This window comes from Eublepharis macularius, chromosome 8, assembly GCF_028583425.1.
Source record: "Eublepharis macularius isolate TG4126 chromosome 8, MPM_Emac_v1.0, whole genome shotgun sequence".
Lineage (NCBI taxonomy): Eukaryota > Metazoa > Chordata > Lepidosauria > Squamata > Eublepharidae > Eublepharis > Eublepharis macularius.
This window is the reverse complement of record NC_072797.1, coordinates 3,253,210-3,270,312: the sequence shown is the minus strand read 5'-3', so window position 1 is coordinate 3,270,312 and position 17,103 is coordinate 3,253,210. Positions and strand designations below refer to the sequence as shown.

The 17,103-nt window shown below is 46.3% G+C and overlaps 1 protein-coding gene across 1 annotated transcript in view; it reads left to right on the top strand.

The window, feature by feature from the left end:
- The window catches only part of DNAI1 (dynein axonemal intermediate chain 1), a 187,684-nt gene that overhangs the window by 22,601 nt on the left and 147,980 nt on the right, over window positions 1–17,103 (top strand). The window contains exons 3-6 of the mRNA XM_054986152.1: window positions 2,794–2,892; window positions 7,335–7,415; window positions 12,734–12,860; window positions 14,844–14,932. Of these exons, the coding sequence (XP_054842127.1) occupies window positions 2,794–2,892; window positions 7,335–7,415; window positions 12,734–12,860; window positions 14,844–14,932 (396 nt within the window). The remainder of the gene's footprint in view (window positions 1–2,793; window positions 2,893–7,334; window positions 7,416–12,733; window positions 12,861–14,843; window positions 14,933–17,103) is intronic.

Below are 17,103 nucleotides of genomic sequence, written 5' to 3'. Positions count from 1 at the left end.
AGCAGGGCTCATTTCGAGGGGGAACACGCCGGAACACAGTTCCGGCAGTTCCCCAAAGAGGTCACATGTCAGGTGGCCCTGCCCACCTGACTCTCGGCCATTTGGGGCCCATTTCAGCCTGGATTGGGGCGAAACAGCCCAGATTGGGCCTCTGACGGGTGGTGGATCACTCTCCCGCTCAGCAGCGGCCTGATCCTGACCGTTTTGGTGTAGTGGTTAAGAGCGCAGGACTCTAATCTGGAGAACCAGATTTGATTCCCCACTCCTCCACTTGAAGCCAGCTGAGTGACCTTGGGTCAGTCGCAGCTCTCTCGGAGCTCTCTCAGCCCCACCTACCTCACAGGGTGATTGTCATGAGGATAATAATAACACGCTTTGTAAACCATTCTGAGTGGGTGTTAAGTCATCCTGAAGGGCGGTATATAAATCGAATGTTGTTGTTGTTGTTGTTGTTGTTGTTATTATTTTGGGCCCCTTTTCAGCCATTTTCAGCCCCGTTTTGCCATTTTGGGCCCAATTTCGGCCCCGAATGGCCAGGATTGGGTACAAAACAGCCAGGATAGGTGATGTCAGGGGGTGTGGCATATGCAAATCGGTTATGCTAATGACACACTTCCAGCGATGTCAAGGGGCATGGCATATGCTAATGAGTCATGCTAATTAGTTATGCTAATGAGTTCCTCCAGCTCTTTTTCTACAAAATGACCCCTGGATACAAGTACCAGTTTACAGTAGCAAGTTCATCCCTTCTACCCTCCTCTTGCTGACCGTCCCTGCCCCCCCCCCCCAATCAGGATCAGGCTCCAACTTCACCCAGCCCAGCTCCATAAGATGGCAGATCATGCCTAGAACAAAAACTATGGAGCATGCATACGCAGTGTGAGCATGGTTCTTGCAAACACAGCGATTCTTAATGCTGACACAAGGACTACACCGTTCCTGAAGAAGATTTTTTTAGCAGTGAGTTTCCTCCACTGTTGAAACGTGGACCTCAGCTTGCAGTAGAGACTTATATACATCACAAACCTGGAAGAGCCCTGCTGCATCAGGGCCAGGGCTGCATAAGGTTCTTGTTGGAGGTTTTGGTATGATTTTAATCTGAATTTAGGCTGTATTTGGACTTGTTTTTACGCTATTCTGTAATAAATACATGTATTTTTGTATATTTATGAATATAAATATACATATTTATGTCCAATATTTAGTAATTTTGAAATTTGGCCTATGAATTGGGATTTCTTTAACCTTCTTGGTTCTTGTTTGGGTTAAGCCCCCTCCCCTCTTTTTGTCCTTATTTAGATACAGCTTCTGTATAGGGCTGCCTTGAAATCTGTAAATTTCAATTGGTCTAAAATGTGTTTGCCAAGCTATTGTCAGGGTTAGGATCATATCACCCCTGGACTGAAAGATTTATTTATTTAATTAAATTTGTAGCCTGCTCTCCCTACGTGGGCTCAGAGCAGATAACCACACATATAAAAACAACCATAATATAGAATTAAATCTAGCAAAACTACAGTTTCAATAAAACAGTTCAAGATGTAGTGCGCGATGTTGCACAATCCAGAAACATTCAAACCCTGTGGGGTAAGCTGTTTAAACCAGTAGACTTAGGAGAGGAGCTCCTAAGTAAAGAGGAAGGCAACAGCCCCCCCCCCACCATTGTTGCTATCCTGTCATTTGTATTCCAAGGTACACTGTCACTAAACGTGGAAGTTCCATTTATCTTTCAGGACCTGTAGCCATTGATAACTTTCAAACTCATGGACAATATGTCTATTGGACATCATTACCTCTCATAGGAAAGGTAATATGTTTGGAGGGAAGGCTGCATGGCATCACTCAGTCTTTTCAGATCTCAGGAGCTAAGCAGGGCCAGGACTTGGTTGGGGGACCACCAAGGAAGACGCTGCAGAGGAAAGCCACGGCAAACCACCTCTGCTTCTCACTTGCCTTGAAATCCCATGCGGGGGTCGCCATAACTTGATCAAACATGCCTACGTAATTATGCACTGTGTTGGAAAATATTTCCTTTTGCCTTTTGGGGATCAGTATTATAAGAGAGGAAGAAAATGTTTTCTGTCGAACTTTCCCACGCTATGAATAATCTTATAAATTTGAGTCACCTCCTCCCATTTAGCTGTCCTTTCCCTCTAAATTAAAAACCTCCTTCCTCATTAGCCTTTGTTTGTCCAGACCATTCTAGCTTTGCCCCTTTCCCAGTACTGCAGTATTTGGTCTGAGATGGGCCAACCGGAACCGCACAGTGGGCTCCGTCAGATTCCAGCATTCATTTTCAAGTCTTATTTTCAGGTCTTATGTGAACTTTTAGTATAATATATCCAGTGATATGTTGAATGACTAATCTCTTGCAGGGACTTGCATTACCCCTTGACACATAAGCCCAATACATGATCTTCGGGTTTTAGTTGCCCATGGTGGAGCCTGGAAATCTGAATAGGTCTAAAATGTGGTATTGGTGGTGGTAGAGCATGCCCTCAAGTAATAGCTGACTTATGGCAACCCCTGGTGGGGTTTTCATGGCAAGAGACTACCAGAGGTGGTTTACCATTGCCTGCCTCAGCAACCCTGGTCTTCATTGGCGGTCTCCCATCCAATTACTAACCAAGGCTGACCCAGCTTAGCTTCTGAGATCTGACGAGATCAGGGTCACCTGGGCTATCCAGGTCAGGGTAAAATGTGTTAGTGGAGTCTGTCAATTTCTCGTTCCTCTTGAAAAATAGAAGTGTCAGGTCCACATATTCTTTGTTTGATGAACTTCTCTTGTTCTAGGATGACGAAGGTGGCATTGAACTGGGAGAGGGAGCAGATGAGTGGACTCAGGCGAAAACGTTAATCAAGCCACCGGACCAACTGGACCTGACGGATGCTGTGAGTAGAATTGTGATGGGTGGCTCTGATCAGGCCTGATTCAGATATACTAAGAAAAATGAGAGGCACTCTGGGGAAATCTAAGATAAGTAGTCCAGAGGGAAAAATCCACCACCTGGGGTATACAATGAGATAAATCTCAATAATCGTGGAAGATTATTATCATCATGAATCTTCTTTTACTTATCATTGTTTTATGGAAGAGTGAGTGAAGATTCATTTATGGCGTACCGGTAAAAAGAAAAAGAATCAGACATTGATTCATTACAAGACAAGGCTTTCCTGCTGTCATACACTGTAGTTCCATACAGCCGTGGACTGTTGAATGAAAAAGGTTATCAGTGTACGTATTCTTAAATACTATTGTTGGACACAACTGGTGTCCCGAATGTCCCTTTAGCCAATCATAATAAGAGAGCATCTCTTTCATAGGCTTTCATAGGCTTTTCATTCATGTATCATTTAGTAAAGGCAGCCCGTTGTCGCTTCTGGCAACCTTGTGGGCTTCAAGCGGAGAATATTTCTCTGGGTTCCGTGGGAGAAAAGCGCTCTGCCTTCTCTAGGAATGTGCTTAAAGTTACATTCAGTACTCCTTCTCCACTTTGTGGTTTCCCCTCTGAACCTTGAAAGGTTTTGCTAATCTAGCTAGCTTTTATTGCAACATTTTGCATAGAGACTTTCACAAAGGGGTTTCTGTATACAGTAAGGAACAGGTGTCAGGAATCAAGCAGGTGCTTATTAAGCGCAATCTACCTGGTAGCAAGCTTCACAGTACTTTTGATCTTACTTCTCACAGTGATTTAAATGTATAACATACATTCTGCTTTGGTCTTTTGTTTCAAGTCTCATTTTCTTGCAAGTTGCGTTACAAATACTACATTAGCTCCTGAGAATAGTAAAAGTGCATAACAGTGATAGAAGGCACATAAGGTACATAAAATCTGTTTCATTAAATCCATTTCCCACACTATCTTCAATGTACAGGTCTATATTGATGGAATTGGATAGGACTTTTGTTTGTGTTTTATAACTTAGGTAACTATTTACTGGATATTTATTGTATGCACTAAACACTTTACCTTTAAGGTAACCTCATTAATTGAATATTATTGTCTTCCCTGATTATTGAGAGTTGTCTCATTGTATACTCCAGGTGGTGGATTTTTCCTCTGGATTACTAACCTGATTCAGATATAGGCATGCACTTATCCTAAGCATCTAGTTAGCTGTATTAAATCGTTTACATTTTGGCAAGAGGTAAGCCACTGATACCATTTTAGTTCGTTATCAGGTATGGTACACAAGTAATACTATTACAGAAAGCCTGCTTCCAGTCAAAGCCTTTATTAATAAAACGTGATTATTCAGCATTCTTAATGTCAGCTCAGTCAACAGGAAATCATACCATGCATAGATAATTAAGGAAGAGCAATTACAGGAGTCCAAAGAGGTACCTTAAGCAGGGGGCTCCTCCTAGGAAGCAGCTCCCGATCAATTCAGCATCTCATATTTATAGGGTTTTAAAACCATCTCCTAACAATAACTAACTGTCCTGTTTCAAATCACTCATATTCTTGGCTAAGTAATTATCTTATAACTTCAAAATTAATGATTACAAGTTTCTCATACATATGAATATCTCTTGGCTCTCCGCAAGTACTCCCTTCCTTGAGTTAGATATCTAATTTGCAAAGTTAGACATTCTTGTCATCCTCAGACACTCTCTGCAGCTGGGCCCCAACACGTTGTACATATCATTGTATATTTGAGTTTAAGGTTGCCAGTCCCCCACTCCCACCCTCCACTCCCCAACTCCACTTACCTGGCCAGAGGGGGGGATTGTGCCTCCTGGGGTGCACTCCCAGGGCACGAGGTGTGCTCCCGTGTGCCACAGCAGCCTGATTCGGGTCCAAATTGGGTAAAATCAGACTGCTGTGAAGTGCAGGAGCACTCCAAGGCCCCTCGCGCCACCTAGCAGCACTCCCGCGCCCCACAGCTGACTGATTCAGGCTGGATTGGGCCGCAGTGGGAGCTCTCCTAGGGGCAGCACGTGGCCTGCACAATGACATCGCTTCCCAGAAGTGATGTCATCATGCAGACCGGGAGTGCACACGTGCAAGGTGTGTGCATGAGGGGGCCAATGCAGGTAAGCGCCAGGTCTCCTGCCTTCCACCAGGAGGGTAAGAGGACCTGGCAACCCTATATGGGTTAGATGGCTCTTCTAATCTATACAAGGGCATGTTCCTCCTCTGTTTTGTGCCTCTCTCCTTTTGTGGCATGTCTGGTTATGGGGCTGGGCTAGCCGTGTTTCTGTGTGCAATGACATCTTCTATGATTTTCTTGATCAAATTCAGCAACTGTTCTCCCATAGTTCTAGCTATATCCATAGCCCAGAATTGCCCAGAAACTGTTTTAAGGGTTGGTATTTTGTCACCCCCTACCAAGGCACCTGTCCTGGGCCTGCACTGCAGCCAGCTGGGTCCAAGGCAAACCTCCGCGGCTATGCCATGAGGCGTGGCTTGGAACAGGCCATTGGAGGCCCCACAAGGGATGCCTTAGGGTTGCCGGCTGGGACCATTGGTAGGGTGGAAGCATTTGGTGGCGGAGGGTGGAGAAACAACGTCACGGCGCTGCACAACGCTCTAGGGCCTCCCCCCCCTTTTTTTCTGAATACACCCCATGTCCCCCCTTATGCTCCTGTAGCCCTTTAAAACAGCGGTCAAAACAGTGGCAAGGCTGCCCTTCCCCGTCATAGTGTTTCCTGCAGTTCTGTTCAACATCCTTCCCCCAGTTTCCTCTGATCCTTAACAAAATAAATTAGCATAGGACTCGGGAAGTCGCCATAGTGTAGCGGTTAGAGTGTCAGACTAGGGTCTGGGAGAGCCAGGATTGATTCCCCGCTCTGCTGCAGAAGCTTGCAGGGTCAGTGACACACTCTCAGCCTAACCTATCCCACGGGGCGGTTGTTTTCTCCTCATTGGGAGAAAAGTGGAGTATAAATGAAGTCAATATATTTTCTAGCCCTGCTACCTGGGATTCTTTAACTGGGGATTCCAAAGATTGAACCTTTTACACACAAAGCAGTTCTTCTACCGCTGAGCCACCCCCACCCCCACCCCCTGCAATGCCTTTATGACCACATGAAGCTGCCTTAGGCCGTTGATCCATCTGGCTTTTCACGTCCGGCATTGGCTCTCCAGAGTCTCCGCTAGAGAGACATCGTTCCCCGTCTCTGCTGTCTGACGTCCTTCAGTTGGAGATGCCAGAGACTGAACCTGGGATCTTCCAGGTGCAGAATACATGATGTTCTAGAGCCGAGTTCCTTGTGACAAACGACTTGGAATATGGCGCACTGTAGAACTCCACAAGAAGAATGTGTCCAGCATCTCTTGGGACTGTACTTTGCGCACTGGGCTACATCCACACGGAGACCATTCTCCCCATAGCTCTCGTGCAGAGGCATTCACAGGGGCAACAAACAACCCCCCTAGAAAGGCGCCATGCTCTTTCCTTCTTCGGCTGCCATTTCCTCCCTGCCACTGAAGAACATTTTTCAGGCTTTTTAAAAAATAGCCATATCAATTTAGTGCTGTCATGTTATACGGTAGTGATTAATTGCATTAATGTATTAGTTCCTAATTTTTATTTTAAAAAAACAACAACCCTAAGTCTCTGGCCCTTTTTGTTGCAGTTATAGAGAGAAATGTACAACCAGTACCTTTCCCCTTATAACTCTACAACCAAAAGGACTAGGGATTTTTTAAATGGAAGCTAAGAACTACCCTTGTGATGGCATTTGGTTTTGTGAGGTGACCTCTCCTGTCCCGCTGGTTTTCCTTTGTGCTTGTGCTTGTGTGTGTGTGTGTGTGGCTACTGAGTTTTCTCCTGTGAAGGAAAAGGCAAGCATGACTGAATGTTTCCTGGAATTTAAGAGCTGCTATTGTAACTGGCGTAATGGAATAAAAACAGCTCTTTAAAACTAATTTTATTTCCAATAGATAGATTTTTCCCTGGGTAGGTAGTGGAGAAAGGGTTTGGTATGTTCAGTAGCCTTCCCATAAAAGAAGAAAATACCCCTTTTTGCATTCCAGAGATATAAGAAAGGGAGTACTTTTAAAACATGAAATAGGTGATGAACAAATAACATTCACCACACAGGTTTTCTCAATTAAACCCAAATCAGGACATAATTTTTAGTGAAAAAAGAATCCCGTTCTGCGACACCTCCTGCAGGTTTTTGAAAATATGTAGCAAAATTCCTTCAAAGAACTGGTAATTGGTGCCATGATGCAACGCTGATACGATAGAAGGGGCTGTGTTTCTGAGCCAGCTCCCTGTCTATTTCTGTCTCTTGCAAAGCCGCCTTCTCATCAGATGCGGTGCTCAAGGTGGCCGACGGAAACCACTGCACCCAAAACTAACACCAAACTGCTCTTCCGCAGGAACTGAAAGAGGAGATCACGCGCATCTTGACCGCCAACAACCCTCATGCCCCTCAGAACATTGTCAGATACAGTTTTAAAGTGAGTACTTACTTCCCTTGTCATCCATGTGCTGAGGGCACCATTCGTTCAGCAACGTCTGGTCGATATATCAGTTTACAATTTGTGTTTAAAATGTGAAATTTTACCATTGAGTTTGAGAGCTTGCGACGTACGGCTTCTCTCAATCATTTTGAAGTTGACTGATGTCCACTGTGAAATGCTGCTAAGACATCAAATCCTAAATACCTGTTGCATTTTAGCTGTCCAAGACTGTCAACTATTAGCTCTCAATAAATGAAAAGAAATATTATATATCAAATACGGCTGCTAAACATTTGGCAAATGTTTGGCTATTCAGAGAAAACATTTTTATAGTGATTTTTCTAGGCCACAAGCGTTTTTAAAAAATAAGAATGAAATAAAATGATTTAAGTAGTTAAACAATAAAATGATTACAAGGAAAGGGCCAGTTCAACAGACAAAAGACTGCCACTCATGTTAGCCTGCTCTGTAAAGTCAGCATCTAAAAATAGTGGTTTGCGGCACTTCCAGAAGGCTATAATGGAGGAGATGATCCCAGTCTCCATCAGGAGGGTATTTGGCATTAAAATGCACAGATGAGAATCTTCACAAGCAAATTTCCTTCTGTGCTAAGGAAACCTTCGGCCTCCTCCACCACGAACGTCCCATACCGGACAGGGCCATATCTCCCCCTGCGCTCTGCCGCGACACCTTCACTGTTCAGAACAGGGTCGCCTGCGGGTGCCAACCTGCAAACGGGCAAGATCAACAGCTGCCCGTACACGTGCATTTTCTGTGGCGCCCCTCCCCTTCAGAAACGGCCTGCCTGATGACATCAGGAAAGGCCCAGCTCTCTTGGCGTTATGCAGTTATGCAAAACTGAATTATTCAGGAGGGCTTTTTGTCACAGGTAAGCAGGCTGCAGCGTAAAGAAATGGTTCGGAAAGAGGTTTTTGGTAAAGGGTTAGGGACTCTAGACTAGACTGCTGTGCAGGGCTTTTTTTTCTGGGAAAAGAGGTGGTGGAACTCAGCGAGTTGCCCACACAGGGGGCAACTCTTGGTGGGAGGTGGTGCCTTTGGTACCACATGTGCGTGCACAAAGTGTACGCATGCTCCCAGGGCCAATGACGTCACTTTGGGTCAGCTGGAACAAGGGGGGAGTTTTTAAAAATTTAAATCACCCTCAGCGAAAATGGTCACATGATTGGTGGACCTGCCCCCTGATCTCCAGGCAGAGGGGAGTTTAGATTGCCCTCCGCGCCGTTCCAGTGGTGCGGAGGGCAATCTAAACTCTCCTCTGCCTGGAGGTCAGGGGGTGGGGCCACCGATCATGTGACCATTTTCAAGAGGTTCCGGAACTCTGTTCCACTGCATTCCAGCTGAAAAAAAGCCCTGCTGCTGTGTATAGGTTGCATACTTTAGGCTGCTGTATGTATTATCAGATTATGTATTTCCGGAGGTGGTGGGCTCTCCTTTAGAGGTTTTCCAGCAGAGGCTAGACGGCCATCTGACAGCAGTACCGATTCTGTAAACCTAGGCAAATCATGAGAGGGAGGGCAGGAAGGGTTACATCAGTGCTTAGTTCTTGTGACCCCTTTTTACATGCTGATTGCCACATTGAGGTCAGGAAGCAATTTTCCCCAGGCCAGTTCGGCTAGGGATCCTGACGGTGTTTTGCCATCTTCTGGGCATGGAGCAGGGGTCACTGGTGGTGTGGGGGGAGGAGGTAGTTGTGAATTTCCTGCATTGTGCGGGAGGTTGGACTTGATGACCCTGGAGGTACCTTCCAACCCTATGATTCTATGTCATGTTAATACCTATGCTTGGTTTCAGATTTCCTCTTGCTTTCAGATTTCCACAGTCCTAATCCTATTATGTTGCTTATTGCACATCAATCCTATTGATTGCATTTACTTACCCTGTGTAATCCACCTTGAGTCTCAGTGAGAAAGGTGGTTGATAAGTAACAAATAAATAAGCACACTGTTCATGGGAGCTACAGGCCTGCTTCTGTGGACTTGGTTGGAACCAGTTCCTTGTGGATGTGGCTCTTTGTTCTTAATTCAGGCCTATTTCTTTTGCTTTGCCTTGTCGGCATTTTCTCAGGAATTTAAACAGGAGAATTAAACAAATCAATAAGGATATTAGCATAATTGATCACTCGGAAATTGGACACAGCCGTTACTCAAGATGTTTGGAAAATGAGCGGAGTCCGAGTGCCTAATGCTGGATGATAAGTTCTTCCGCTCAGCACTGGTTAGAGGAGGCAGCCAATGATTCATTCAATCCCTGGGATATTCAGGGCTCACAAGCTTTGTGTGGCTTGATCCCATCTCTTAGAAAAGGTACGAGAGTTCTTCAATACAAATAGTGTTCTGAACAATCGATGCCAATTTGCGGCTAAATTGTGGCAATTACTCATTAGCTGGAGTCAAAGGGCGCTGCAGAAGTCTCAGGAGATGTTCTGCGATGGCTCGTGACTTCAGGATGCTCAGAGATGGCAATAAATCAAGGAGACCTCTCACCTCATTGAATCCTTGGTTTGTGAAATGCTAAAGCCAGTGGCGTAGTAGCGAGAGTGTCCAACGAGGATGTGGAGACTCCAGTGCCAAGGGCGCAGAGACCCACTTGGACACGGAAGCTACTGGGTGTCCTGGGACCGTCCTAACCTACCTCACAGGGTAGTTATGAGAATAAACTTAGTGGGGACTCAGTTCAGAGTCTATGGGCAGGTAGCTCGCCAAGAGATGACGCCTTCTGCCATCTCCAAGATTACAGGTCTGCGGCCTACCTGCCATCCTTTCAGGCGCACAAAAAGGAGACCACTCATCCCACAGTTGTTGCAACCAGTACTCTTCAGCCTTCCTGCTCTCAAGGAACCCTTTTTGCACCAATTTGCCTCCCTCAGAAACCCACTGACCTGCTGCAGAACTCTTGTCTGTCCAGACGGTGCTGAGGCATGCACTGGGATACCTTGTGGAAACACACAAGATGAATTACATGTGAAGAGCACGGGTTTGGACGCGCAAGCTTCCCTGGGAGTGGTAGTCTTACCCTCTGCCCTCTCCAAGCTCCTGGAGGAAAACTGAGCCAAATGGATTTTCTTACAAAGAACAGCCGCTCGACTGGAGGGATTCTCTCTTTCAAAAATCCAGTAGCTTAGGTTTTCCTTCAGGAGCTCAGAGATGGGGTGAAGGGGTGGGGGGAATCTGCGCTGCGATTTCCTGCTGGGAGAAGAAGAATGGGAGGGACTGGGTTTCTCTCTCGCTCGCAAAGCACCTCAGCTTTTTTCCTTCCTCTTGTTACGTCCTTCCTTATCCCAAACTCCCACAGAATTTTCAAAAGAGAGAGAGTGTGTGAGAGAAAGTCCCTCCAGTTGCGACTCTCCCCAGCTGAGAATCACATTGAGTGGCTGTTTATTTTTTTAAAGACTACATTTCCCAGTGATCCTTGCAGGATCCGACACGCACCCATGTGTCTCGTGTGGCTCCACTGTCTTTCTGAGGTCACAAGCCTAGTGAGGGCGTATCCTGCAAGGGACCTGGCTGAGGGCCACAGGAGGCTTTTTAGAGGCTTTGTAGCTGCCCCAGGACCCAGTCTGAATGACAACTGTGGTTGGTTGTTAGGCTATTTTTAACCCTTTCATTTTCTCAATTTCTGTCCACATGGGAAACATTCAGGGACCCATGTGTTGCCTGTACATTTCTGCCATGGGGTAAACTGCACTGGGGGAAAAGGACATCTGAGGTTGAGAAGATGGTGTGAGGGATAAGGGTAAATCCTCTTTCATCCCTTTTCCTTGGTTCCAGTTTAAATCAGACCCCACCACAGCTACTGTTTAGCATGAAACACGGGGGTTGTTCAGTGGAGATTTGCCTGCTGATCTTCCGAGGCCATTTATAGTTTGGACTAGGGGTGTGCATGAAAAAAACATCTGGGAAATCCAGATCCAGGTTTCAGAGATCCCCCCAAAAATCCAGGATTCCTGAAATCATGGAAAGATCCTCTGATCCAAATAAGACAGATCAGAGAATCCCAGATTTATTTTGCTGTTATTCCATGCGTGGATCATGCATCCACTCCCTCTCTGCCTCACATCCCCTCCCTTCTCTCCTCCCCTCTTGGAAAAAAAGAAGGGGAAGGCCAGGAAGGAGCCAGCCAGAAGCTGAAGCCACATTTCCCAGGTTTACCTAGATATAGCCAGGGGTCTGGATCCGAGTTTCTCTGATTTGATTCACCTCCCAGATCAGGCTTGTACACCCCAGTTTGGACCTGAGAGGGCACCGTAAAAGTTTCCAATGACCCCACACTAACTGCTTGCAGAACTGCAGACATGTGATTAAGCTGTCAATCAAGGTGGCTTGTTTTCCATTCTCAATAAGGCAGAAGTGCAAGGAACCCTGGGACTTCCTGGTTGCGCCAGTTCATCCAGCAGTAGATTAGACAGCTAATGTGGGCCACTTGCAGGCCAGGGCCAGTTTTATTATACGTTGCCAAGCTAGAAGAGCACATGACTACGTGAAGCTGCCTTTCAATGAATCAGACTCTGGGCCTATCAGTGTCCATCTTGTCTCCTCTGACTGGCAGCTGGTCTTCAGGGTCTCTCACACTGCCTACTGACTGATCCTCTTTTTAACTGGATATGCTGGGGACTCAGCCTGAGCCACATTCTCTTCTCCAACACCCTGCCGTAACAGGCCTTCTGCTCACTTGCCCACTGTGGACCACTCAGTGCAATTTAGGAAACAGTGTGCTGCTCGCAGAGGATGGGTGCGTTGCATTGAAGTGCCTACCGAGCTGTCATTTCAGGTAACTTAAGTGAGCCAAGCCACAAGCCATGGGAGGAAAACCAAAATCGTATAGGCTGTTCACTGATTTAATTCCTTCCTGCCTTCCAGTACGCTTGCTGGTGCCGACTTGTTTACCAATATACGCTGTTTCAAGTTCTGTTCTGTCAGTTCCCTCGTTTAAAGTTTCCCTGCTCTGCACTGCGCAGGTGCATTCCTTTCTCAGCAGTGGTGCCAGCCCTTTGAATGCCGTCCCTAAGGAAATGAGAAGGATTGGAAAGCCAGTGTTCCAGAGGTGACTTGCTCTACCGGGCCTTCTGGCAATTCATTTCATCTTCCAATGACCCTGGAAGCATGCCCAGGTAGAATTGCTCCAGGGTCAGAGGAGGGGTCTTCCCACCCCCAAACTCCCAGCGTTACAGCAAAACCCCAGCCCTAATTGGGCTCAGTCACAAGGTACAAATAAACAGTGCATGCCAAAGTTACATCTTCCTCATAAAGAGAAGCATGGATGGATGTAGCTGAGTCAACAGCTGTCTTTGTCCATAGGAGAGAGCCTACAAGCAAATGAGCGTGGTGGAACAGCTGGCCGTTCATTTCACTCTGTGCGGGAACCTGATTTTCAGAGACTCGGACGAAGGTCGTCGGCAGAGCCTAAGGCAGAGCACAATGTCTGGTAGGTTTAGCGAGCTGGCCGAGGAGCCGGTTCCATCCACACTTTTATTGGAGTGATCGCCGGCTCCTCGTGGCGCCTGATCCCTTCTGATCTGATAGCTGCGGCACGACCCCCTCGTCATCCGCAGGGGCAGTGACTCTGTTTCAGGTGAGAACAAGACATTCCTCTGGACAGATGCCACAGTAGCGCAGAGGAAAAGGTGGCCAGTGGGCCGTGCTGCCGGAGTCCTTACACCTAAGCCTGTGGGGCAGGGGTTGTGTGATTGAAACCTATGCGGGGCAGGCCCCTTGTGATGCCCTGCATGCAGACTGTGGGAGCACCAAGAGAGAAGGGCCAGGCAATGCCAGTTCAATCTCCCCCTTGTGTCTACCACTAAGGTATTTTCATGGGCCTTGAGAGACAGATCTGCTTGACTGTGTTTGTAATTGGGCAAGAAAGTACAGTAGCAGCGCTGCCTGCCTGGATGTGCTCTTTTGCTGCTGAAAGAGGAATGATTTGCCATCATGCCATCCGAGTTTAATTTTTCAAAGTGGCAGTGTAGAAATTGGACAACTGGCAATTGCAGAGGCAGCCATAGCCATGCTTGTGTGAATTCTCCACCGCCATACCCCAAGATTTCATTTCTGTAATCTGTGTAGTATGCAGATTGCACAATTTGCTGTACAGTTTTTACTCTTTTGCCCAATTTATTCTGCAAAGAGCTCTGCACGGAAGCTCTGCTTTGGGCCTCCCTATAAATCAGTTTGGGGTAGTGGTTAAGAGAGACAGGACTCTAATCTGGAGAGCCAGGTTTGATTCCCCACTCCTCCGCTTGAAGCCAGCTGGGTGACCTTGGGTCAGTCGCAGCTTCTCGGAGCTCTCTCAGCCCCACCCACCTCACAGGGGGATTGTTGTGAGGATAATAATAACCAGAGCTTTTTTTCAGCAGGAACGTGGTGGAACGGAGTTCTGGAACCTCTTGAAAATGGTCACATGGCTGGTGGCCTCACCCCCTGATCTTCAGACAGAGGGCGGGGCCACCAGCCATGTGACCATTTTTGCCGAGGGCAACCCACTGAGTTCCTCCACCTCTTTTCCCAGAAAAAAAGCCCTGATAATAACACACTTTGTAAACTGCTCTGAGTGGATGTAAATCGTCCTGAAAGGTGGTATATAAATCAGATATTATTATTATTATTAAAACTTACTGAACGCACTGTTTAGCTTCTGAAATTTCCAGTGTAACTCCTATATTACTACATTACTACATGAGCCTACCTGGAAGAATGGAAAAGTTTTAAATAAATGCCCTACTCTCAGAGACACTGTAGGTGGGGGGGTCTTCTCTACAGTGGCACCTCATATATGTAGAATTCCCTCTTTGCAGTTGCTAATCGGGTGCTGTTTTGGGTGTAAACTTTATATAGTCTTTTGGTTGAGTTTTTGTTTCTCATTTTTATGTGCGGTGTTTTGTATTAGGTTGCTGGCCACTGGATGTAAATGGATGCAAATTATTGTTTTTAACTGGACAAAATGGTTTCAATTCTCGACTGGGATCTTAATTATTTTGTGAGCTACCTAACAATATACATGGGGTGCAGCTTTTTGATAATAATATTATCTTTGCATTCCTAAGGGCTAGACACCTACTTTCCAAAATAGAACAGAAGGAAAAGACACTCAGAAACCTGCATTCCATCTCCATGCGCTGTTCTTTGTTGTACTTTCCCACAGAATTGTAGCTCGCACATGGGGCTTACGTTCTTACGCCCTGGCCACAACCAGAAAACTGCAGAATAGCATCTTTGAGCTTCTGCCTCAGTTTGGGGGGGCTTTGACAACTGAAGTCTGAATCACACAGCGGGCTGGTCTGCATAGTATTCTGCAAGCAGAAAGCAGCATGCATTATTTTAATCAGTAACACTGACCCGAAAGGATTCTTCAGCAACTCCCAGAAAAAGCTGAATGCCCGTCTGCCACCTCCTCTGTCTCTTTTGTTCTCAGCTGTGGTTCCTGTTACTACATCCTTTGTGGTGGAGGATCTTGAGGAGGACGTGGAACTGAAAGAAGACACAAGCCAAGCGACTCTTATGGTAATGCTGTGTACTGTTCTGGCCCTCGTATCTTGAAAAGGATATTGCAGAGCTTGGAAAAGTACAGAAAAAGACAACCAAGATGATTAAGGAGCTGGAGCACTTTTCCTCTGAGGAAAGGCTGAAGAGTTAGGGACTTTCTAATTTAGAAAAAAGACTTCTAAGAGGGGCCATGACAGAGGTTTATAAAAGTATGCGTGGGACAGAGGAAGTAGATAGAGGGAGCTTTTTCTCCCACTCCCATAATATTAGAACTCAGGGGCACCCAGAGAAACTGTTTGGAAATAGATCAAGATGGGTAGCCGTGTTTGTCTATAGCAGTAAAAAGGGGAAGAGTCCAGTAGCACCTGTATAACAAAATTTATTTATGATAGGGTATGAGCTTTTGTGAGACACAGCTCACTTCTTCAGATACAGCTTGAATGTGAGTCCATCAATCGACATTTGTAATCACTCCACTCTCCAAAATGTAAGGATAGATGGACTCACAGTCTAGCTGTATCTGAAGAAGTGAGCTGTGTCTTACGAACGCTCATATTTAGTCTTATAGGTGCTACTTGACTCTAGCTCTTTTTTACTGTTTGGAAATAGGTTCAGGATAGACAGAAGGACATAATTTACTCAATGCGAAATTAAACTGTGGATTTCATTGCCAGTGGACGTAGTGATGGCCACAGACATGGGTGGATTTTACATGAGTGTTGACAGAGTCAGGGAAGAGAAGCCCATCAACGGCTTCTATCCAAGGTGACTAAGAGGAGCCTCCGTATTCACAGACAGTCAACCTGTGAATACCTGTGCTAGGAGACGACATCTGGGGAAGGCCTTGGCCTGTAATGCCCTGTTGAATGGCCCTTCAGAACAACTGGTTGGCCACTGTGTGAGACAGAATGCTGGACTAGATGGACCACTGGTCTGAACCAGCAGGGCTCTTCTTATCTTCTTATGTTCTTAATGGTGTTTGGCCTCAAGCAAGTGGCTAGTTTGTTTTATAACTAGAAGATTCTGAGTTCAGGCTGTGTGTTCAGTTGGAAAGAGTGACCATTTGTTAAGTCTTCTGTGTTTATGCTCAGTTTGGAGAACCCCAGAAAATGTCTGAAGCTTCATGCTTCTAAGTCTGGAAGGACCCCACCTTGCTGTGTCCTGCTGGGCACGTAAATACCTGTCAAGTTCCATCTCAGAAACTTCACCAGCAAACCCACCTGAGGCCAGCAGCTGAGCTGAGCAGCCGGAACCATCCAGGCTGAAGCACAAAACAAGAGCTCTGTTGGATCAAACCAAACTTCCCTCTAGTCCAGTGTGCTGTTTCAGTCAGTGGCCAACCAGATGCCACCATTTGTGCCACAGTAACTAGAGTTTACAGGTATAATGTCTCTGAACAGTGGGAGGTTTCGTTGAGCCATTCTTACTAACAGCTGTTGAAGGACCTGGCCTCCTTAAGTTTGCCTCATTCGAAGTAAGACCAAAGATCTATCTAGTCCAGCACTTAGTTTTCCACAGTGGCCAAACAGATGCTCCTCAGAGGTCTACAAGCCAGGCATGGAGGTTTTGCTAAGGAATCATGATGAATGCCCTTATGATAGTCAGTCCCGTAAATTAATTGGGCATTATGTGCCCTTCCTTTTGTATGTCCTACATTTACTGCCCACCTGTGTTACTGAGTGCCTGCTGGTTCAATGATTGAAGGGGAGGAAGGAAAATTGTAATTTTATAAACCTCTATCACAACCTATCCTGTAAAGCCCCAAACTCCGTAGCTTTCCCCCCAAGAAAGGTTCTCCAACCCTTGGATAATTCTGAAGCCCTTTCAGTTGCGTGGGTGAAATAATTTCCCTTTAGCTGAATAGGATAAGCAAAGACCTTTGAGGTCTGTGCAGGGAAGGACTGGCCTTTGAGGTGTTCAGGATATTTCCCAATGGGCCACTGCCTTGAAAGGCCAGTGGTGGCCAGGAACAAGCAAAGCAGAAACCCCGTGCCGCCAGCAGCACCACAGACAGTATTTTGCTCAGTCATAGCCAGTAGCAACAGTAATCGGCGTGAGCTTGGCACTGGTTTCTGGCTGCGAGCCAAACAGCCTGAAAGTCAGCTGCGGCAAGGGAAGAAGCAAAGCCTACGCCCCTCATTGTTGCTGCTGTCCAGATCTGATCCCAGCCTGAGATCATGGCTAAAATT